Genomic DNA, 26,093 nt, shown 5'->3' on the forward strand with positions numbered 1-26,093 from the left:
AATTGAGGTGAGGCGCACGCGCCGTAGAAGCGACCTGCTTCCGCGCCCGCAGGAAGCCGCCGCGGGGCATTCTGGGGTGGGTAGGCCTCGCTTCTGTGAGGAAAGGAGGGGGAGGGAGGGAGAGAGGGAGGGAGCCGAGGCGCTTGCGAGAGGGAAACGCCTGGGCGACCCGCTTCCTGCCTCGCGCTGGCGCTCGCGCGGGTGACGTCGGCTTCTGAGAGGGGAAGAGGAGGAGGAGGAGGAAGCGGGCGGCGATAGGACCCACCTGCCCGGCCGGCCGGGGATGCTCTTGGCGGGCTCCCTGCGGGCGGCGTCGAAGAAGCAGAGGAGGAGGAGGAGGAGGAGGAGAGGCGAGCGCAGCGGCGCGGCCTAGGCGGCAAGCGAAGGAGCCGAGCGGATGAGCGAGATGGAGTAAGTGAGCGAGGCCCCGCTCTTTTAGCCACCCCCCCCCCGCCACCAGGCCCAGTGTCATGGCGACGGGAAAGGGAAAGGGGGGAGGCGGCGGAGGGGAAAGCGGGCCAGCCCTTGATTGGGAGGGAGGGAGGCAGGTCTTAGGCTTCGTGCTGATGCCAAGGCCTGGATGCGGGCGGATGGGACTCCAGCAGGCTTTGGCCCCTCAGGGAAGGATGCGCCATGGGCCTGGGCCCTCAGCAGCAGAGGCCTGGCGCTTCGAAAAACGGGGAGGCCTATTTCTCTGGCTGGCTGGCATAAGCCCTTCACCTGTCCTCTCTCCATGGCCCCTTCCACACAGCTGTAGGGAAACCACATTGAAATGCATTTTATGGCAGTGTTGTCTATGGCCCCTTCTACACAGCTGAATTACATCCCAAATTTTCAGCATTGAACTGGAATATATGACAGCGTAGAGTCAGATAACCCAGGGCCCATCCACACAGCTCTATATCCCAGAATATCAAGGCAGAAAATCCCTCAATATCTGCCTTGAACTGGGTTATCTGAGTCCACACAGAGATGGGGGATTTTTTGCCTTGACATTCTGGGATATAAGGCAGTGTGGAAAGACCCTGAGGGCCCTTTCACACAGCCCTATATCCCAGAATTTCAAGGCAGAAAATCCCACAATATCTGCTTTGAACTGGGATATCTGAGGGCCCTTCCCCACAGCCCTATATCCCAAAATATCAAGGCAGAAAATCCCTCAATATCTGCTTTGAACTGGGTTATCTGAGGGCCCTTCCACACAGCCCCATATCCCAGAATATCAAGGCAGAAAATCCCACAATATCTGCTTTGAACTGGGATATCTGAGGGCCCGTCCACTCAGCCCTATATCCCAGAATATCAGGGCAGAAAATCCCACAATATCTGCTTTGAACTGAGTTATCTGAGGGCCCTCAGATACCCCGGTTCAAAGCAGGTATTGAGGGATTTTTTGCCTTGACATTCTGGGATATAAGGCGGTGTGGAAAGACCCTGAGGGCCCTTCCCAACAGCACTATATTCCAGAATTTCAAGGCAGAAAATCCCTCAAAATCTGCTTTGATCTGGATTATCTGAGGGCCCTTCCACACAGCCCTATAGCCCAGAATTTCAAGGCAGGAAATCCCTCAATATCTACTTTGAACTGGGTTATCTGAGGGCCCATCCACACAGCCCTATATCCCATAATTTCAAGGCACAAAATCCCTCAATATCTACTTTGAACTGGGTTATCTGAGGGCCCATCCACACAGCCCTATATCCCAAAATATCAAGGCAGAAAATCCCACAATATCTGCTTTGAACCGGGTTATCTGAGGGCCCATCCACACAGCCCTATATCCCAGAATTTCAAGGCACAAAATCCCTCAATATCTGCTTTGAACTGGGTTAACTGAGGGCCCTTCCACACAGCCCTATATCCCAAAATATCAAGGCAGAAAATCCCAAAATATCTGCTTTGAACTGGGGTATCTGAGGGCCCTTCCACACAGCCCTATAGCCCAGAATATCAAGGCAGGAAATCCCACAATATCTGCTTTGAACTGGGTTCTCTGAGGGCCCTTTCACACAGCACTATATCCCAGAATATCAAGGCAGAAAATCCCTCAATATCTGCTTTGAACTGGGTAATCTGAGGGCCCGTCCACACAGCCCTATATCCCAGAATATCAAGGTAGAAAATCCCTCAATATCTGCTTTGAACTGGGTTCTCTGAGGGCCCTTTCACACATCACTATATCCCAGAATATCACGGCAGAAAATCCCTCAGTATCTACTTTGAACTGGGCTATCTGAGGACCCTTTCACACAGCCCTATATCGTAGAATATCAGGGCAGAAAATCCCACAATATCTGCTTTGAAATGGGTTATCTGAGGGTCCTTCCACACAGCCCTATATCCCAGAATATCAAGGCAGAAAATCCCTCAATATCTGCTTTGAACTGGGTTCTCCTGAGTCCACATTCAGATAATGTGGGATTTCCTGCCTTGATATTCTGCATATAGGGCAGTGTGGAAGGGCTCTGACTCTACACTGCCATATATTCCAGTTCAAAGCACATAATGTGAGATTTTATTCAGCTATGTGGAAGGGGCCTCAGATAACCCAGTTCAAAGCAGATACTGTAGATTACCTGCCTTGATATTTTGGGTTATATGGCTGTGAGAAAGCCCCACCCCACTCCGCCCCACCCCTTCAGCACCCATCTCATTGTGGGGCTTGAAGTAGCCAATTAAGGCAAATGGAGAAATGCAGGTTGCGCCCAAAGTTTCCACGCATAGGAATGCACACATATGTGTATATACTTTTCTACAACTATATATCTAGGGCCCTTCCACACAGCCATGTAACCCAGAATAGCAGAGCAGAAAATCCCACAATATCTGCTTTGAACTGGGGGCCCTTCCACACAGCAGGAAATCCCACATTATCTGAGCGTGGACTTAGATAACCCAGTTCAAAGCAGATATTGTGGGATTTTCTGCCTTGATATTCTGTGCTACAGGGCTGTGTGGAAGGGCCACAGTTCAAAGCAGATATTGTGGGATTTTATTCAGCTGTGTGGAAGGGGCGCATGATGGCCTGGAAAAATGAAAAATTGTTCCGGATCTTTCCCCACTCTTACTTGTGGGGTCACCTAAAAAGACTTGGGACATAGATTTCTACATCTGTCAATCTAGAGGCCCTTCCACAAAGCCACATAACCCAGAAGATCAAGGCAAAAAAATCCCACAATATCTGCTTTGAACTGGGTTATCTGAGTCCACACTGCCATATATTCCAGTTCAAAGCAGATAATGTGCTGTATGGAAAGGGTCTGCAAGATCACCTGATCTTTCCCCACTTGACATTTGCTTGTGGGGCCACCAAAAATATTTGGGACATGGATCTCTATATCTATCTATCTATCTATCTATCTATCTATCTATCTATCTATCTATCTAGGAATAGCCTGCAAGATCCCCTGATCTTCCCCCTCTCGACTTTTGTATGTGGTGCCACTTAAAAGATTTGGGACATGGATTTCTACATCTATCTACCTACCTATCTATATGAATGCCCTGTGAGATCTGCTGATCTTTCTCCACTCAATTTTTGTTTATGGGTCACTTAAAAGATTTGGAACATAAATCATTTAAGGGGACGCATTTGAAATGCAATTACTTGTTTAAAAACAGATATATTGGAACATATTTACCCTGAGTGGGGGAGAGGGCTCCCTGTGCATAGAAAGAGCATATTTTGTAATATTTTGTAAATGAAGGTCCACTTAGCTACTATTTTCCATTTAACCTGTGTATGGAAACTTTTGGGACACCCTGTAATAGTGGCAATGGTTTTGTGGGTGTTTTAGCCCTGTGCAATGAACAACAGCATCCTCTTGAAATGTTGAGGTATAGCAGACTTGCTCAATTGCTGTGTCTTCGTGATGGGATCATATTCAAGACCAGTTTGAGAGGGCAGCCCTGTGATATTGCCGTGATACTCTCTCTGTGCCCTTAATATCAGCCTGGCATCCAGAAATTTAGCACTATATCTCAATACCAGAGAAAATGACAAATCTGTTTATTGTAAAATTTATAACTGAACCAGCTCAGATTTTTGTTGTTTCAACCCATCTCTGGGTCAGCCATATTGCTACGTGTTAACGATGAAAGATGAGGACATTACTGGAGCATCTTTCTGGATAAATTAATTGTGCACAGAGAGACTATTGCCGGGAAAACAAAATAGGCCCATTGATGTCTACAGTGTAATGCATCTTTGTTATATATCTGTTATTTTCAGTTGATTGGTAAAGATGGAGAGAGGCAGAGGAGGAGGAGGAGGAGGAGGAGGAGGAGGAAGGAATGTGGGGGGCTCTGGCCTACACAGGAGCATTTACTCCCAGTCCCAGCAGCAGTATCATTATCCTGCCTCCTCTTCTCAGACGGGCTGCATGGAAATCCAGGAGCTAGCCTCCAAAAGAGTGGACATCCAAAAAAAGAGGTTCTATCTGGATGTGAAGCAGAGTTCCCGAGGCCGTTTCCTGAAGATAGCAGAGGTCTGGATAGGAAGAGGCAGGCAGGACAATATCAGGAAAAGTAAACTGACTCTGTCTTTGTCAGTTGCTTCTGAATTGAAGGATTGTCTGGGCGATTTCATTGAACATTATGCCCATTTGGGCCTAAAAGGCAGCCAAAGTCATCGGAACGAACATGCTAATGGTAAAGAGCAAGACCCAAGAAGGCGGCAACACCATCACCCACCGTCACCTCCAGCATCGGTTGGATCTGAAGAGCATCTTCACAGTGTTTTAAAAACGGAATATATTGAAAGAGACAACAGGAAATATTACCTAGACCTGAAGGAGAACCAACGTGGACGTTTCCTTAGGATAAGGCAGACCTTGATTAGAGGACCTGGCATGATAGGATATTTTGGTCACAGTTTAGGACAAGAACAAACTATTGTCCTTCCCGCACAGGGGATGATTGAGTTCAGGGATGCTTTGGTCCAGCTCATTGAAGAGTATGGAGAAGGAGACATAGAGGAAAGGAGGAGTGGGGGAGATGAACCTCCTGAACTCCCAGAAGGGACTTCCTTTAGGGTGGACAACAAGAGGTTCTACTTTGATGTGGGGTCCAACAGGTATGGTATATTTTTGAAGGTAAGTGAAGTGAGACCTCCTTACCGTAACACCATCACTGTCCCCTACAAAGCATGGACAAGATTTGGGGAAAACTTTATCAAGTATGAAGAAGAGATGAGGAGGATTTACAACGGTCATAAAGAGAAAAGAATGGATACCAGAGGGGACAGTGGTGAAGAACAAGAGGGTCTTGATTAGGATGTTTCAACAGGCCAAGAAGCAAAATGAAGAGTTGGCTAGTGGTATTGATCTGTAGTAGCTGGAGGAGGTTGCCTTTGATTTTGTAAGTTATCCCCTGTTGTAAGATAATTTCAGTACATATGATATTACAAGGGTGTGCTTTTTCATCTAAGAGTATACCCAGCGACATCTCTGTGATTCCTTACAGGAAAAACTAATTGGCCAATGAATCGGATGAAATTATGTACAATAGCACTAAATTTGTTAATGCCCTCTTATGTATAAGGTTTGTGTTGCAATATAATATGATACAGCTAAGAAAGATGGAATTAATATCATTTGATGTTAACCACAGAGCACTTAATGACTAAAACTGGTATTTACATTTTAAGTGGTGTATTGGGAAGGTATCTTTAAATAAGCAAATTTTCTGCTTACTTTGCAGAAAACAATGAAGGGGGGAATCACACCTCTGTATTGTGATGGCCAGTGGTTAATTTCATGGTTACCCAATGTTATGATAGCTAAGTTATTTAAGTGTCCCAACTATATAAATCTATGTTTAAGTTAATAGGCCATTTCAGAATAATATTGACCATGCATCATCCATTCTCTATGGATTGCTTACATCATGTGAAGAGAATTTATTTAAATAGTGTAACAAAATTTCAAAAGCTATTTTTGTATTTGTGGGGTTCAGGGGTTGCTTTGATGTGCAATTTGGTATTTGATTCATGTTTAGGAATGAAATTCTAAATTGGGTGATTAAATGTGTGCATGAGAGAGAGATGTGGGAAAGTATTATAATAACTTTTGTTCTTATCTTTATACTTTTTAAAAAAGCTTTGAGAGATTTTGGTGCATCACTTAATTGGTATGAAGCAGATCTCTAGATTTGCGTTGTTGCAGCTGAAGCATTCAGCAACAGCTGCCAGCATTTCCTTTGTAGGTGTTTCCTCTTGAACACTTACTATTCTAAACCATAATCTACACTTTTTTCTTTTGTTAAAATGCATCTAGAGATAATACTAACCAAAATAATTATTTCAGTATTTTTAGTATCAAGAGAATGGTTGGAAAAGTCTATGGAAGTGGGGGCAGGATATTTGATAATTTTTTTAATTGGCAAAAACATCTGATAGAGCTGCAATCTTATGCCGTCTTACCTGAGAGCAAGACTCAATGAATACACTGGAATTGATGCCTGAGTATATTTAATTAGGATTGCACTTTACATCAAATTTTGAATTAGATCTAGAACATTCTGCCTTCAAACCATAAAGCATATGCTTTAGACCTTAATACTGTGTAACTATTTGTGTCTCTATGTACAAAATGTTTTACATGTACAGAAATATAACCCATAGTTCTTTTCCAATTATGACCATTTAATCATTTAAAATCCAAAGAAAATTATTTTTTATAACCAGAAGCTGTGGTAGCTTCACTTTTTTTACTACATACTATTGCCATACCACAATAAATGTATGCTGTGTTCTCCTTTTTTTCAGAGTTATTTGTGAAGGTGGAAAACATAGCCCAGCATTTATTTTGGTGCCACAATATTTTCATTTACAAACAAAAGGAAAAGAATTTGCACCAAAATCATCAAAGAGCTTTAGAAATGTGTGTTACAGTTGTGACAGAGAAAAAGAAGAGTATGGACTTTAATTTCACTGTTTTAGGTGATTTGCCCAGTATATGACAATTGAACCTATTGAGAATGTGGTCTAGTTTCAGAAATAACTAATATACAACCTAAAACTAAGATTTCTAATTTGTTTGTTTTTTAAGTACCAGAGGCACACTGGGGCATAAGAAGTTATTGAAAGTTATACATTAATCTTGGTGTGAAAGAGTGTTAAGAGTATATCTGGGAAGTGAACCCTTAGATGTAAAATGAAAGTGTTTTGTATATGTTGTTGATTTGATAATTGTAGTGATTTGACTGAATCTAAATTACCACATTGCCGATTTATTGCTGCACATCTAGTGCCTGCATAATGGCAATGGTGCCAGATTCCAGAACACGGGATATACGTGAATGTAGGAACTCCTGATGCTCACATTTTCCCAGCTTATATCTTGCTAAAGGCGTTTTCTCGCCCATTTTATTTCAAAAGGACAATTTAACAGTCAATATGGTGGATTTTTTTTTCTGCAAGTGTGGGATTTACATGGACCTCCATGCATTTTGGACTGTAACCTGCACATCTCCTTATAAGCTGTAGTGGCTAAGACAGCTAGGATTTGTAATCAAACAATATCTGGAGGGCCACATTATTCCAATCTTTATTTCACTAGAAATTTTCCATATCTTGTTAAATATTTCACAGAAATATTTTGTATTATTTCTGTGAATTTTTAAGTGATAAGGTGTACTGTATATACTCATGTATAAGTCCAGAAAATTTAGTTTAAAATCAACCCAAAGAATCCAGGTCGGCTTATCCATGGGTCAATGTAAGTACTGTACCCTAACTTCTTTGAGTAGAGTGGCAAAAGGTGAGAACTTAATCTATCCATGGAGAACTTAAAAGAAGCACCAACTGCCTCTGCTTTTTCCATCATGGCACCACTTCTGGCCTTTTTGAATGCCTAGGCGGGGAAAAGATGACAGCAGCTGCTGGTCCTCTATAACCAGTTCTAGCACTTTCCTCTCTCCATGGAATAACTCTCAACTTATCTATGGGACCTATCAAAATCCATAATTTGGCCTCAAAACTAGCCCTCATTTTATGCATGAGACCTATGCATGAGTATATACAGTATTAATTTGGGATTTAATAAATATTTGAGAAACTGCATTTCCTCCACAATTCTTTAAAACTCCAGTAACTGTGAAATGTTTTCTAATACTGCTTCATTCAGAATGCATAATAGGTTATACACTGGCATGTGCAAACTTGCACCATTGTTATCTATATCTTGTTTTCTGAATTGAGCCAAAAAGTAAGTACATCTGTTGCATGTTGTCCTTTTTCGCCCAACTTGGATTTCTGTATCCTTGTGCCCAAAAATATACATTTTTTGATCTGTATACAGACACAGGGTACAGCTACAGTACAGATGTGAGCATCTGGGACTGACTACACATGAGCCTTAAAAGTTGCCACCTGCTCTATATAATGAACATATTGGGGTTTTTTTCATTTATCCATTGGATGTAACTGGTTTTGTTCTTGTCTTCAAATCCAAGGTTTATATGGTCAGATTTACAGTGGCAAGAGCTTAAATGGTAATTTTGGAGAGACTGTCTTTATTCCTGACAGCACATTTACATCTTTGGAGAGTGGCAATAACACGTTAAGTATTTGTTTGTGGAAGGGCCTGTTATAATGTAAAGAAATATTCTTTGCACCCCCCCCCCCAAAAAAAATACCATGTCCCTTAAACTTGAGAAAAACACAAGCTTATTTGCACTAAAAAGCGTGGCCAAAAACAATTCTAGGAGGGCAGGGTGGATAAATCGGTTTGTACCTCTGAAATGATTTGTTCTCATGGGAGAATTTTCCATTAAAGCCCTGACCTCTCTTTTAAAACTTTATGGTCCAGACAGAAAGTCTGTCAGTTTTGTGATTTCATAATAATGCACTTTATATTTTATAACTAATAGAAGCACATTTCTGCTACTGGTTTGGTACAGTGTGTTTCAGTATAACTTCTACTCTAAATCAGTATAACAATGGCCTTCTGCATGCATGTCTGTACATGATCTGTTGCAAGGACTACATCAAATTATATTGATATGATGGAAAAGAGTAGGCACAAGCTAAAATTTCAAAATGTCGGGCCTGTGATTTGAGAAATTTTGGGTCCAATGCAATAGACTTGAGGTGTTAACATATATGAAAGTCAAATACTTCAACTGATTTTCAAATATTTTATTCCAGCAGCTGATGCAGATGTGAGTTAAACAACCCTGCAGTTTTGCTGTGTTGTCACATAATCCTCTTTTCCCTTAAAAAGTATTGTGAGGGATCAGATTGTGTGGCTTATGCAGGTAGGCCATTTGTGCGGACTGTATCTCATATTATACAGCCTTGTTTTTTTGCTGAAATACAAAAGTAGAAAGTTATTATGAATAAATAGTGATACAAAAGAGTTCCATTGTGCAGTTAAAATGCAAAGGAAGTACTTTGTATAATTCATCATACAAATTCTATAAAACCAAGGAGCTTTAGAAGAAAAAAATGTAAAAAACCATTTTGTTCCTATGCTCAAGAATATGAAGCAAATGTAGTCAATTTGTCAAAGCCTAACACATGTAAAATTAGATCTTAAAATGAGGATATAATTTCATGTTAGCAAAAACATCATGTGTATTTTATTAATGGTGAAACATATTTTTCTTATAATGCATTCTTCCAAGAGCCTGTTGATTTGGATCGTTTATTTTCCATGTGGCAGTATTAGTATCTCCATAGCACTAATTAAAAAAATTAATACGTCTTCTAGCATAACCCCTTAAAGGCAATTTTCTCATAACATTTTTTCTCTTTAGATACATTTACAACTAATATGGAACAATAAACTTAGAGTATAAGACCCGTCGCAAACTAGCCTCCTGCGGGAGCAAACTGTGCCAGCACGTCCCTGACGTCATGAGACTCCGCCTCTCTCCCCGCCCCTTGCGGCGGCTCTAAGAACCAAATTCTTTATGTTACTGTAACAATACAGTTAAATGGCAGCAAAATATAAAGTTACCCAGTCAATTACATGATCTTTCATATATTTCTCATTAAAGTGGCTAAAGCTGAGTCAAATGATTGTTGGCCATAACTCCTGAGTCCCTTTCCTCTAGCTGTCTGCCCAGACATGCTAAGGTGAAAGTTATTGCTCAAATCATACAAAGATGTGGCAGCTAGTGGTTGCTTTCTTAATATTGCCACTATTCTCAGCCATGACTTATCACAATAATAATTGTTGGTATTTTCTGTCTACTGACCTTTTAGACAGTCAATTTCTCTGCTTAGTTACAGAGCAGAGAAATGTGGAACTGCTTCAGTTTAGGAGGAAAGGAATAGTGTAGACACCTCTAAGAAATGTAGAAGGCACACATGTTTGTGGTGATTTTATTTCTAATATATTAATATTATTGGATGGCAAGCAGTTCTCCACCTGTACCTGATTCACTCAATGAAAAAATGGGATTTACGAATCAACCTTGATTGATCAAAAACAAAAATAAAGTGTGTGTGTGTGTGTATCACACAAATGTTTACTTCACTCAGCTATTTAAGAGATTTAATCTTTACACACAGCTTTTTCAAAATAATTTTGAATACATTACTAGATTTTGTTGCAAAACACAGAGAGGCAAGTCTGTCAGTGTAGCTGAAAAAGTGGTGGGGGAATGGAAAAAAAACTTAATCTGAAATAAGGATTTTAGAGTGCAGTTAGAAGGCATACCATTGGATACAATAGATTTTTTTACAATGGTTTAATCATATGTTTCAAAATCATATTTATACACGTATGAAAGAAATCTTTGGTTGGTGACATAGATAATATAAGCATGTTAGCAAATTGGTCTGCGTTATTTCATTTTGTTGACTAAAAGAGCTTAAAAACTCTGTAGGGAAGAAAACCTGCATAATTCAGTGAACTTATGATCATTTACCGATAATTCTGTTAACTGAAACTGTAGTAATTTATTCCATGGCCATGTGTTTGTCTTTATTTGTTTAGCCCCACTGTAGATCATCTGCAATTTGGATAAATGAATTAAGCTCCTTGTAGGCCTACTATGATGGTAGAAATAGATATATATGCTATATGCACATTTTGCATTTTCTAGTGGTTCTTCAAAATGAAATTGAGTTTTCCCATGCCCTTGCATTCAGAATTACATTCATGTCCTAAATAAAAGTAATAATGAATTGGAATAACATGACTTATTTGGTTAAGGTCCACTGAAAATTGAGGTCACAGTTTTTAAGCCATTTATGTCCAGTTCTTGAAAGCATTGTAGTGACAGATGAGATCTATATTATTATTATTATTATTGCAAGCAAGAAAAACACATTTTATTGCATTTTAATACCACTGTTAGTGATACACTAGCTCACAAATTTATAGAACAGTTTTTATACATTTCTTTCCTGGTAAAGATAGGATCAGTTCACTTGTAATATCTGCCTTATTCAAAATGCCACTCTGCTCTGCAGAATATTTGATTGGGGGGAGGGAAATTTTGACACATTTATTTGCTGTTTTGGACAGTTTTAGCTTCAGAAGATCTTATTAAGAATCAGAAAGTAATCTAAAACTAGTGGTGTAAGGAAGCCAGGGCTCCCAATATTTATGCATTGGGACTTTTTGATGAACAGCAGTTTGTCATCACCTGCTACCTGTGGGGCTTCTCTGTTTTCCCTTCACAACTGTAATTCCCACAGTGACTGAAGGTGGAATGGCTTTACCAAGTAATGATGTATTGTAGGCATCAATGTTGCAAGACCGTGGTATAGAGGACTACATTTCTAAAGGTCAGTGTTCAAATCCTTGCTCAAGCATGGGAATCCACTGGGTGAACTTCTGCAAGTTGCATTCTCTCAGTCTCAGTGGAAGTCAAGGGCAAACCTTGTTTAAACAAAACCTACCAAAAACACTATGATAAGTTGGTGTTGTTGATGTTCCTTCAAGTTGTTCCTGACTTTTAATGACTCTAAGGTGAACCTGTCATGGAGTTTTCTTGACAAGATTTGTTCAGAAAGGGTTTGCTTTTGTCTCCCTTTGACGTTGAGAGAATGTGGCCTGGCCAAGAACACTTTTGAATTTCCATGTCTAAGCAGGGATTTGAACCCTGGTCTCCAGAATCATAGTTCAGTGCTCAAACCACTATAGCATGCTGACTCAAGGGTCACCATAACTCAAAAATAACCAGAAGGCATACAGAAACGATCCATGTTGCAACCAAAATGATTTGAGTATGAATTAGTGTTAAGTGAGCAAATCCTATTTGTTTCACATAATATACCAGCAAGAGCTTTTCTTATAAAGATAGTTTCAGGCACCCATCCCAATAGTTAGTTACTCTTAAGACTTTGATTTTATTTTCCTCTCCCATTTTTCAGGTATGACTTAAATATTATTTTGTAGAACCTATCCTAATGATACAAGCCATTGGCTTGTATCTCTGTTTGATTTGTCACTTCATCAAAATCCACAACTGATCATGGTGGTATAAACCAAGCGAGCATATGATTCAGCTGTAACATGATCAGCTGCCCGAAAATGATACATTGGATTTCTTACATTTTGCATTACAGGCTCAAAATTAGGAAACATTATCAACAATTTTTGACGATATTTACATAGGTATCTAACCAATATAATAGGAAAGGGGTTTTTTTAACTGAACTGAAGGCAAAGGATGCAGTTAAGACATTTGGATGTAAAATTTCCACAAACACGTATTTGCAAAATAAATTAATATTTTTATTGTGAAGGAAAAATATTAATCCTTCCTTAGTTTTTTAGCTACCATTCTCCATGCTGTGCAAGTTAAATGAAAAGGTAGCACACTTATAAAGTGAGTGCAGCTATTTGCTTCTGCAGTTTTGTCCCATGTGCATATTCATGAGCACCAGGCTCTGGATCAGAGTAAATATATTGCACATGAATAGATTTTGTGGCAGCAATGAAGCCTTTGGCACTGGGATGCTGGGCTGTGATGATGTTGCAGAGGCTGAGCAGTCATGATATTGCCAATTGAGTTCTAGAAGACAAGAGGGAACTTTGAGAATCGGGGAAGGAAAGAGAAGAAAGCAGAAGGATGATAAGCACAAGTCTAGGTAAAAGAAAGTTCAAGAAAAGGTAGATCTATTGAAATATGATATTTTAAAGAATGATGGTCAGATGTAGTCCTCAATAAAAGGGAAAGTGTTATCTAGCCAGGGAGGAAATTGGATGTGAAAGTTGTGCACAGGTAACGGGAGAAAGAGAGATATAGAATGGGAGGAAAAGGGGAACCGGTGGCCGCACCCTTCCCCCAAAAGCCGGGTAGAGGGAGTGTTTTCATGGAAGAATTTGATGCATTGCAAATTCCTCACATCCCTGATGATACAGACCTATGTAGCCTGTGGTCACCTATATAAAATCTTTGAACCTTGGTTGCTTGCTCAGTGAGAAGGAGTTTCAAATCATTTTAAAGTGCAATATGTAGCTGAAACTTGGTGTAATCATAGTTCACTATGCTTCTCTCTCTCTCTTTGCCTTGTCATGCATGCCTATCTTTGGAACACGTCTCATAAATGGAGGAAGTACAAAAAGGAGTGCATCATTGCTTGTAGATCCTAGATATAGTTAACAGTCTTGTATTTAGAAATATATAAACCGGTGAGTTTAGTTTGGCAGACACTTTGTGAAAATAGGTTGTATCTTTTGTAGCTCTGTCTTTTTTTTTCCTTTTTTATTTTTATTTTTTGCATGAAAATGAATGCCTGCAAACAGGTTACACACATAGAGAGATACATGTGAACTATTAAAAGAATGTCATTGTCACTGTAATATCATTTTTATTTACCCCATCAGATTTTTGAGAGAGCTCGGTCGCAACATGTAGTGGAGTACATTCAGTACTACAAATTAAACATGGTTTCTTTTCTGGCCTAATTGAGCACAGAACCAAATGCAGTAAAACAAGTTAATGCATTTTAATTCAACCAGACCCTTTGGTCTTAAAATATCATTTTTCAAAAACATTCCAAGACCTGTTAAGTTTTCCCTCTTCCAACTGCAGCTTCTTAGACCATTTGGTCAACCCTCAACATTCAGTATTTTGATCTAGAAAATATAGTTCAGATCTCACAAGATAAATAGCTTTACACAAGTAATGTTTTCTTCTGAAAAAAGAGTGTTTAGCATTCCCAAGTTACAATGTTACAGGGAATTTGAGTAGTATTGGTAGTAATTCCTTTGTGAGAGAAAAGGAAGCAGTGCTGGCCCTGGATTAAAGCTGCATAATTATATTTCAAAGTGTATTTGTTTTAGTTTGTGTGTGTGTGTGTGCATATTTTAGTTGAGAATGTTCACATTTTGTCTTAAAAAGTTTATACAATGTGCAATATATTACATACACCCCAAACTGGCACATGAATAATGTGCAAGCATTGTTAATCGTGTAACAAAAATTGGCATTCACCCAGTCTGTTTCTGTTGGATTGCTTGGTGTTTGTAAAGGCTGATGATGTTTGACAGGCTTTAAGCAATGACAAAAAAAAAATCTACAGTTGGTGGCTACCAAGTCAGATATTTGAAAAATTAGTGTTTCCCAATTTGATTTATTTTTTAATCTTCATAGTTATGGTTGTGTTTTTTCTCATTAGATAATAGATATATTTCATCTACAGGTTCTTGGATGAAATGGCCTTTCTGTGTAGTGATGTAATTTTTTAAAAAGAAAATAGTTTTTTTTTCCTTTTCCTCCATTTATTAAGTATGCTTTTGGACTGGTGAAAATCAGAAGCAATAATTTTGCCCCTACTCATTTGCTTTAGACATAAATACCATCTTGTCTCGACAGTATGCAGCATTGACGTACATAGATTTGCTCAGTGAAAACTATCCTGTGGCATCCTAAAGAGAGTATGATTGTAACATAAGCTTTTGTAGGAAAGTCCATTGCATTAGACATAGAAAATAATCATACAAATGGTTTTTGGTATAGAAAAATAATCTTTCACAAAGCAAAGCCCTTGAGCAGAAGAGTCAGCAGTCAGTGTGTCTCAGTACTATGCAGAATAGAAACTTATACAGAAACTATTCAGGTAGCATCAATAGTATTCCTGACAATGCTTGCATGAAATAAATAGGCATAGTGTGAACTGTGCTAGAAACACTGAGGAGAGATAATTCCTTTCCACAGTCAGTTAGCCATTCTACAAAATTATTGATACCAAGTTCCACAGTTTCAACCTTGCTAATAATTGATCAATTGGATGATTATCTGTTGTATGGTTGTCACAGCATATCCTTAGAAGATATGATTGACACAGTTCTGATCCTTAATATTATGGGCTTTCTACTTTTGTTCTTGCTATTATTTTTTGCTATAGTTGAACATTATTCTGTCAAGAAAAAACTAAAGCCATCTTACAATTAAAATATGCAAAAGATGAAAACAAAAACAGTTTTAAAATGAATATAAAACATGTCCTCCTCCTCTATCTTGTGCTGAGACTGATATATTTAGCTTGTATAAAGGTTTGTGATCTGTTTATTTTCATATATGTCATAAGCTGTCTTCTGCCACAGGCGCTGGCTGCAAATGATGACACATATCACAGTAGGAGATGAGCCAATGCGGCTTTGATGGTATTTGATCCAATACATGGCAGTTGAACAAATAAGAGGGGCAATGTTGGAATCAAGAGCAAATTTCTGGTATTTGCATTTCTCATTTGATTAATGGTGATTGTTGACTTTCCAAAACAAATATATAATAGTAGCTACTAAAGTTGTGCCATTTTGGAATTTGATGGTTGGTTACTTTGTGGCCTTTATTGCTTAAGCCCTTCTTTTTTATATTTCCATGATTTATCTGATCTATTTTTTTTCAGCAGATGTGTAATGTATAGCATCTGTTTATATTGTAGTATTTAACATTAAAATGGGAACCTTGATCTGTGAAGAGAGGCCCATTTTTGGAACACAACTGCTTGAGAAAAACATCATAAGCCCCTTTTTTCTACCAGGAATAATATTCACAACTCATAGACATTTCAGTAAGGATATCCTTAAGAATTATAACTGGGCTTATTTTCTTTTTTCTTTTTTAGGGAAAATAATATTTCCTCTATATGGAGCATGTTAAGAATCAGCAAAACAAGATGATATGCCAAATTCCCTTGCAGAGCATACTCATGTGAGATATGAAAGCTCTGTTTATGGCATTCTAACTATGATAGCCCATTCATACATACAAGTAATCAATTATTGAATATCAGTCTTTCAGCATAAGAAATTACCATATGTATGTATGGTACATATATATGTGGATAATTCCACTGTTCCAAATTCAACCTTTCTCACTTTGCTGTTATGTTACCTTTGTTTTACTCAAGTTTTGATTCATTGTTTTGGCAAGCTGGATTTTATAGACATCTGTCTTTTAACAGCATCCATTGTCCTAAAAAAACCTATGATATGAATAAGAAAGTCATCCACCTTGTGACTGAAGACGGTATTGCATGTTGTGGCACATTTAACTTTAGACTGAAGTCCCCTTAAGGTCTTCTTTGTATCCATGCCAACTTTCAGATGTTTAGGTTTCATGATTATGGAAACATATTGAAGACATACTTTTATTATTACAAATTGTTAATGATAATGTGGGATATAGTCCACCAAAGCTTATGTCATAATTGATTTATTAGTATTTAAGATACCACAGGCTTCTTTGGTTTTTGCTGCGGAAAAAAAAAACTGGCACAGTTCTCTTTTGAAACAGAAACAATAAAACAGGCTTCCCAGGGAATAGCAGAAGTGTATCATTTGAAACACAAAGGCAGAGTTCATCTGGCCATACTGAGGGACAGCATTCTCAGATCCACTCTACATGTCCTTTGGGCCACAAAACAGATTTTGTTTGTAAGATCCAGTTTTGCCTAGCAGTCTTCTAATTGTTTTTCTTTTCAATTTAGACTCTTCCTCTGAAAAGATACAAAAACATTAGAATAGAGCTTCTGGGTGCTTTTATGAAGTATTTTTAATTATTTCAGTCCTGATATTGAATTCTTAGAGGCCAGCATGATTGTTTCCTCAAATACATTAATATCCATGCTCTGTTTCTCCCAAAGTGAGCATAATGTGTACAGACGTTTTGTAAGAATCGTTATAAGTCTGTCTTTAAAAGTGTTGTTTCCAAATGAACCTCCCATAAACTGCACATTGAAGCATTGATGGTGCAATCTTATAAAATCTCTTGTGAATGTTTGGCAATTTTTTCAGGGAACCTTCCACTAGATTTTTACTTCGTGATAGCAGAAAGGTGACAACACAGAAAGATTTGTTCTGGCTGACTTGTAATAAATACTAGTATTTTTGCTTTTCACCTGTATTCTAGTGAGGGTTTATGGATCTGTATTATATTGTAAAGCTATATACAATTTAAGTTGTTTGTACATAATTGCAGTCTCAACAATAGCATTGCATATTTCTTTAAGCATAGCAAATTGTAATGTGGAGCATTAATGTGCTCTCTGCTCTTTCTTTAACTCTCTTAAGTACCATAACAGTCTAACTGGGTTTGGGATGCTAACCCAAACCATGATCAAAAATAGCACTTTAAGTACTTGTAGTCACTTTTCTTCTTACTATATGGAGCACCGCACTTTTATAAATACTACTAGCACTGAGTTTTAAACATATTGTTTTCCCCACCCCATTTTTGTAGTCTTTACAGGGTGTATGTTTAAAATAGGCGGTGGCACTATGAAGATAGTTTTTCATTAATGTGGCCACTGCCTCATGCCTAACTCAGTCATATATTTAGGAATTTTATAAACTGATGAAAAGTGGGTGATAGTAATGAATCCAAACTATATTTTGTACCTTTAACAAATCCTAAATTGCTGACATCTAGACTAATCTAAAAATAAATCTAGCATGGGTATATGCATAGATGCATAAGCTTTCAAAAACACCAAAGACATCAGGAAAAAATCAATGGACAAGAAGAGCACAAGACCTTATATTTAAAGCTGAAATTTTAAAACTTTACATTACCTTGACATTGTGAAGTAATGAGATTTGAAATGCAGAGTTCTGTATACATAATATTTGATGATGATAGTTTTTACTGTGGGGGATTATCATGGAAAGACAAGAAAGCGGAAACTTCTCAGAGTTACAGTTTTCCTGTATGTGTCTGAATTATGTAGACACTCCATAAATCATTGCAGTAAAATACAGTGCAAATGCTTCAAAAGAAGTTGGACATATTAATATAGTTTCAACCATTTTTAAAAGCAGGATAGAACGAAAATGCATATGAATGGACATAGAAATTGCTATGTGTACTGCTGCATTTTACGAGTATTCTTAACGTATGGAGAGTTCACTAAAAACAGAAAACTATTGCTGCACAATTGTCATCATTAAATTTCTATTACTTCCCAGTATAAATATGAGGATATCTGTTCTGCTCTAAAATAAACTGGCCTGAAAGAAGATTTGTATAGTATATATATTTGCCATCACCTATCATACTAGCTCTACATTACCTGAAAATCTTAAACAGGGTGTTCCAGGTTTATTTCATGCTGTTTCACCAAGTAATTGTTAAGACCTCGGCAGTTCCAAAAACTAAATCAAAAGCCAATATTGGGCATCCATTAGTGGAACTGTTTCCATCAATAGAAATGGAAGTGTATGATTTCCTCTCCAGCATAGCCCCTTGTGCACCCCAAAAAACTGCTCAAAGGGCTTTAAATCCTCCATAACTGGTGTTTGGGTAGCACCATGGGCTACTGGGGGAGGGGGTGTCATTTTTGTTGACTGTACTGCCTGCAAATCATTCGACTGAGGCCAATTTATGGAGCTGGTTTGCCTCTGAATATAATTATCTAGATGTCAGTCCACAAAGAATGAGATTATTTGTAAAAAAACCCAAAATATTTTTACACATTGATGTGGTCCCACCCCCTAATCTGGCTAGCACAGTGCATATACAGAATTGTGTGCATCTCACATTGGACTGGGAACTATAAACTGAAAGAGGAGTTAGATGGCACCATTCAGAGTAGCACCCACTTTTTGAGGCTGCCATGTACAGTTCCTGCCACTGTGTCAAGAACCATGAGTCCAGCCCTGATTAAGTGGTTGACATTAAAGCAGAAATCTGAGACAAGGAGACCAAATGAAAAGTATCTTGATTGAAGCATTGCTATTAAAATGTTTAATCAGGCCCTGTGTCATGTACTCGGTCTAAACTAATAAGAGTAGTTGAGTTTTGTACAGCCCATTTTCATAAATGAAATAGTCTTGAATGAGCTTTAATAACCCAAACATTTCTATTTGGATTACTATATTGGCTTCAGCCATATTAATTTGACTCTAGCCGTGATATTTTCAGAACAATCCTTACATTTCAATTATTTCTTCCAAATCCTGGACATTGTTTGAATGTCTATTTCTACCTTTACCTTAACCTAAGCATATTTATTCATAGTAGCTGGCATAATTAGTCCCTTTGCTAACTGTAATTACAAATATATACATATATATATAAGTATATGAGGTGGAGATTTCTAGATTCAAACATCTGTGTAAAATCTGGTAGAAATCTTGCAGTTTCCCTCCCCTGAGCTACCATACAGAGAATGAAAGGAAGAGGGAAATGTGGTTCACAAATTAACGTGATGCATTTAGCTGAAAAGGTAGGGTCCAAAGGGCCACACATGGTATTCTTTACAGGCTTGTATGCCCTGCCTTCTTGCTACAATTTCCTTAAAACTTTGCTCCAAAAGCAGGGGACGCTACAAGGCTGTGTCCAGAAAGGTCCGTGTTGAGCCTCTTTGGATCCCAAACAGTTTAATCCACCCATTTTGCTAGCCCAGTTTTGTGGATCTCATCTGTAGTAAGTGAAACAGTCTGCAGGTTGTATTTTATTTTAAACATTTACTAGAAGATAACCTTTAAAAGGGATGGATGTTTTTCTTTAGCTAGATCTCTCCTTTTTCCCCACTTTTCTTCTTTTAACCTGCAGGTAAAATATTCATGTAAAAATATTTCTAAGGAATAATGTGCTGCTTTTTAAAAAGATCAGAATGAAATTGTAATGGCACGCAGGTAGTGTTTAACAATAGTCAGTTGTGATTTTTTCTTTTAATTTCTAACAGCATGTGTAGTCATTTTACTTACATTTTTAGTATTCTTCCATAAATATGTAAAGGTATTTTCACAACTGCACCTATAATCAGAGTACAGCATTACAACAGTCAAGTTAATCAAAAATCATGTGCATAGCAGGTAACAGTTTTTCCTCTGTGTGTATTCCTTCCCACTGGTACTATTTTTAAGTAGGATATTCTTAACCAAAAGGTGTGTTAAAGTCATGGCATGAAAAATCGTAAATGTAAATGAGTACATGTAATGCTAATTAAAGGAATTTTCTTAAACCTATGTGATGCTTAATATTTTCCTTAGAAAGTTTTGTTTTAAAGGTAGATCACTGTTCTGAAGGATGTTGGTCCTATGGAATAAAAATAATGGAAATAAAATGCATGTGTTAACAATTGTAGACATGGTAAAGAATTAAATGTGAACTTACTGTACAATACTGACTCTGTTTTCAAACAATCTGTTTTGCTGTTCTATTGTTAACATATATTTAAAAAAGCAAATGTACTGTTATTTAGCACTTTTTTCCTATGTACCCTGTTCTCTCACTATACTAGAGGTATGAAAAGGCATAGGTGTGGAATATGTAATCATGCCTGCATGAATACTTTAAGGTTTGTGCTTTCCTTTTGATGTGCAAGACTGGGCTCTGTAAGCATCATCTGAAGTACAAAACTCTCTTTCTTTTGGCTTATACCATTATAGTATCATAATTGTTTAAAGCCAACTTAAAATTCAGGGTCTCTTTACATGATCTCTATTCTAAAAGACAAGTAGTGGCAATTAGAACCAATACGTGTCTTGATTCATAGCAGATAATTTGTAGGATCGTTTATTTGAACCATTAAACTCTTTCCTTGTAGTCAACTAAATTATTTTAACATGCTAGAAGGAGAGTAAAGAAGACATTTATTGAACAGATTTCGCATGCAAAGGGCATTCTAGTTGTTTTATCAGAAATTTGTTTTGCCTTTGTAGCTATATAGAATGGAGAACATCACACTTACAATAAAGTAGCATTAAAAGCATACCCTGAGATATTGTTAAGTATAAGTGATGGTGAATTAACACAATTCCAGTATAGGATTTTGACAGCAGTAGATGAAATACAGCATAATGATATCTCTGAAGTTGTGGTTATGACAAAATGAAGAGTAGGAACATACAAGTAAATAAATGGAAAATTAAAGACATTGTTGATTAAAAGAGGATGTAAAACTCAACAATTTGTGAACACGTCTCTTCAACTTTGGGGATTCTGGCTGTATGGCTGGAGAAAATAGTGTTAAGGGCTATTTATTATGTGCATCCAGCATCACAGATAAAACATGTTTGAATGGTCTTTCATATAAAAGATGCAGTGGTTTGGTTTATTTAGCATGGAGGAACTTTCAGAGTTTTAGCTCTTATATTCTGTATTCTGAGAAGGGCTTTTTGTGATTATATATTTGATTCCACAAAATGACAAAAAGCTGAAATGTATAAAACTGTCTCCCATTAAAAATTATATTTGAGGTACTATCAACCAATCCGAAAGTTTTGATTGTTCAATAAAGTTCCAGATAAGGAAACACAACAGAACAATATGTTGTTACTTTTATGGGTAAGTGGGAGGTAAAGGAGGATGTAACAGTTAGAACACAATCCAGCCACACTGCTTCAACAAAAAAGAGAGATGGGTTTGAAAGGTTATGTTGTAGAGGGAAAATGATAACGAGGATGATATCTTGTCGTAGAGTTTCCTCTTGTATAAACAAACAATGGAAAGAAAGCAGTGAAATGGACGGATTTCAATATCTGGAAGTCATGATGTTGAATAAGTTTAAAAGAGGCTCATAGGATGAAAAGGGAGAATGATAGGAGAATGTGAAGACAGTAAGGGAGAGAATGGAACCAAGAAGGCTACAGTTACAACAAAAAACAAATCCTGGGAAAGGTGTTCTGCCCATACAGCAAAATACAGTAACATCCCAAATTCTCAAAACAGAGATATCTTTATGAGGCATACCAAAAAAAAAACAAAACATGAGATACATCGAGCAGGCTTTTGAAATGTGAATGACATCTTCATCAGGCAAAAGTATTAAAATCATACAGATGAAGAAGAAATATGATAGAGTCACAGGTCTACGTTTTGTCAAGGGTGTTTTTGTATTGACACTCCTTTTTTTGGCACTGTTGACTCAGGGGAAAACAGCCTGGATTTCAATTGAAGTTACTTTTTCTGTTACTACCAGAGTTTAGATTTTATTGATTGAATTTTAGAACTTTTTGCCTCCCAGAGCCCACAGAGTGGCCTCTGCCTAAGTGGATATCTTGACTAAGAACAACAAAAACATCCTGACAAAATGTAGGCTGTGACACCAACACTGATTTTTTTTCTTTTTCTCCTTTATGATTTTAATACTTTTGTGCAATAATGTTTCAAAAGCTTGCTGGAAGGATTTTGTGTACATTTGGTTGTCCCAATAAAGGTATCGTTGTTTTAACAGCACCACTAACAAATTAAGTAAAACTATGTGAGTTCAATCCAAATGTAAGCTTCAATCCACAGAACGCTTTTGATCCAATGAAATCTTCCTGGCAAAATTAAAGTCAAGACAACTTTAGCCAGCTGCCACCTCCCACATAATTCTAGAAATTCACCCAACTCTCCATATGCCCTATATACTCATTTATAAGTCTAGAAGTTTTAGTGAAAAAAATCAACCCAAAACCCCCTGAGCCAACTTAGCCACTTGTCAGTGTGAGTACAGAACCTCAACTCTTATTAAAAAAGGAACAATCCCCTTCTCTGATTAAAGTAGCAAAAAGTGAGTGGTTCTCATCCTGTGGGTCCCCAGATGTTTTGGCCTTCAACTCCCAGAAATCCTAACAGCTGGTAAACTGGCTGGGATTTCTGGTAGTTGTAGGCCAAAACATCTGGGGACCCACAAGTTGAGAACCACTGGGTTTGACCATTCCAGGAGAACCTAAAAGAAGCACTGAGCGCCTGTAACTCTCCACCATGGTGCTGCTTCTGGCCTTTTTCAATGTCTAGGTGGGGAAATGGTGACGGCAACTGGGACGGCTGGTCCTGGGGTGGCATTGGAGCTTTCCTCTCTCCATGAAATGACCCTCAACATATACATGGTCATATCAAAATCCATAATTTTGCCCCAAAATCTTCCCTTGACATATACATGAGTATTTATGGTAATATGTTCAGAGAGCACAAGGAATTGCAAGATGAACCAGCAAATGCATCTTCAGTCAGTAGAAGCATCCCCTGAGTAAAATTCTCCTTTGAAGCTACATGTGAAGGAGGGAGAAAAATCTGAAACCAGACTTATGGCTTACAATTTCAGCCTAGTTTTCTATATTTACATCAATTACCTGGCTGCCGTTATTTGTAGAAGGGAAGTTTTTCAAAATGCCTGTTGGAAGTGTTTTGGTTTTCATATTAGGAGCTAAAAACATATTAAAATAAAACAATCTAGTAGTCTAGAGCAGATGTCTTTGCGGTGATTACTGCTTGCAGGCCTCACTTCAGTTTTTATGCTACATTTCTTTAATTTCATAGTCTTTTAACAAAAATACAATATGAAACTAAGGTTGGATAAGATTGGCTGTCTAGAATTCAATAGTTAACCACTTCAATCATTTTCCTCACATATATAAATGTTGAGGCCATGTAAATAAAGGACCCTGAATTTCAAAGAGGGATGAAATAAGCCAGTCAACAAAATCCCTGTGCTACTCTCAAAATGCATTGAAAATCTCCAGCATACTCTAGTATTAACAGGGTGTTCAGATGTGACTTGTCATGTACTGTACTCAAAGGTTCATTGATCAGTGACTGTATTGTACTGTATGAATAATCATGAATTGCCTTGTATTGTTTATACTAAGGCTGTACCACACAGATTTCCATGTTCCAAGTTTGTCAGCAATGCATGTTGCCAGTTAGGTCCTAAAACTGTGGTGCTAACTCTTCCATATCCAATGGTGCTGTTGTGGATGCTAACTGATGACATGCTGAGTAGGGCAGAGACTTGATGTTGAAAAGTGTCTCATCTGGTCGTAAAATTAAAATTCAAAACCATGATTTAAACTTGAATTGTTTCACAGTACCATTGACAATCCAGTGTTTTGTATGTGTATACTTTTTAATGGAATTCTTCAACTGATTCTTCAAAAAGCAGCTCTCTCACATCTCCTATGAATGGATTTATATTTCTTCCCCGGAACAGTGTCTTCATTTTGACTTGTCAGTTACAGTATGTCCCTCTGTCTGAAATTTGCAGATGCTAGGCGTGCTTATATATTTTGAAAACTGTCATTACCTTGAAACTCAGATTCACAACCATAATACAGAACAGACCTGAACCTGACTACTAAAAGATCTTTACTAAAACAGGACCTTGTAAATTCGAACTCAACGAACTTTATCTTGCTTTTAACAAATCACGGAGTCACATACGTTATATAGTCAAATGTAGCTTTGTCAGTGAGGATACAGCCAAAAGGGAGCTGCAGTTAACCATGACTTCCTTGCTGGACTGTTTGTCTAATGTGCATGCTTATTACATTCCAATTTTAGGTGTGTGTTTGAGGGGATCTTAAGTGTAAATCTAAAAAATTAATGTAAAGTGTCCCACAGGGGGGGAAAACCCCAGAAAATGATTGAAGTGTTTTCTGAACACATTTTATTCTATTCAGAATCACATGGGCAAAATGGGGGAAAAATGGTTAATTTTCTCAGCAATTGAATTAACTTCATTTTCAGGCTAGGTGTTTTAAGATTGTCTGCATCCGTTTATATTTTTAAAATGTGCAAATCTATATATGGTGTTCCTTTCTCGGTGTTGTTTGAATAACTATGAAAAGGGGGCAACATTATACTTTTCTCCAGTAATTTTCTTTTATAATGATATGGACCATTGCAGTCAATCACTACAGACCTAAAATCTAGAAGCCTAGTTAATCAGAATATTACAGTTCGATTTATTGCAGAGTTTACCAATATTTATAAGGGACACATTTACACTTTTTATGTAATACTGTTCTGTTATATCCCAAAAGCTTTAGGCAAATTGCAGTACTTAAAATCATTGAATTGGTTTTTGTTTGCTAAAATGCCATATAGTGCTTTCCATTCTAGTTACAAATATTCTGGAGCTGCTCTGTCAGTCGACAAGAATAGCATACAGCTGGCTTTGTTTTGAAATGGGATGAAAATGAACAAAAGCAGGGAGACGACACAAAGCTTTGTGAATGGAAATTCCGAAAAGAGAAAGAAGTTGATCCATAACCTTAGAAGAAGAAAATATATATAGTGCAGCCCATACGCAAAACAACTTCTGAAATGTAAATTACTTTAGAAACATTTTCTACATGTTCTACAGACTTTCTACAAGACCAAGGTAGTAAAATTCTGCACTCAACAGTTTCTGATTGTAGGTGTGATGCATGTATCGGAGGTGGACATTCTGAATATGATAAACTAAAACAGAATAGAAACACACTGTGTCTTTGTGGTGCATTTAATACGTATTGAAAATTGACATTCAAACTACATTTCACCTACTTGCAGTCTTAAATTATGTTATCCAGAACTCTTATCATGCATCACATAAAGCATTCCTTATTTGTGAACAATGATATCCTGTTATAAGTGTTTCTTCATGGGATCTTATAGTTAGCAAAAGGAAAGAAGTGGTGGCAAGTGTAAGACGAAGAAGCAAGAAAGAATATATATTAGCTCTTTTAAACGTTTTTCATATTTCCTCATTCATTGTCCTCACTTGCTGAAGACACATTTTTGCTGTACTGGGTTTCCTGTTTTGTTACATTTAACCTTTTCAAAAAGAGCTGCTTTTTGGAGGAATATAAATATATATATATATTTGTCAGTTTAACGTCTCTTTGCCCATTTCCAAATGAATTTACATATTGTTGTTTGCCACTGTTTGTTCTGTCTTATAATAAATTGCTTACTTGTGTAGTCTTAA

At 37.7% G+C, this 26,093-nt stretch overlaps 1 protein-coding gene across 1 annotated transcript; it reads left to right on the top strand.

Moving 5' to 3' along the window:
- Positions 1-129: 129 nt before the first annotated feature.
- PURG (purine rich element binding protein G) lies at positions 130-26,093 on the top strand. The gene is made up of 2 exons (XM_060763799.2): positions 130-411; positions 4,233-26,093. The coding sequence occupies exon 2, from the start codon at positions 4,246-4,248 to the stop codon at positions 5,272-5,274; it is 1,029 nt and encodes a 342-aa protein (XP_060619782.2). The 5' UTR covers positions 130-411; positions 4,233-4,245; the 3' UTR covers positions 5,275-26,093.

The sequence above is a fragment of the Anolis sagrei genome, chromosome 2 (assembly GCF_037176765.1).
Source record: "Anolis sagrei isolate rAnoSag1 chromosome 2, rAnoSag1.mat, whole genome shotgun sequence".
NCBI lineage: Eukaryota > Metazoa > Chordata > Lepidosauria > Squamata > Dactyloidae > Anolis > Anolis sagrei.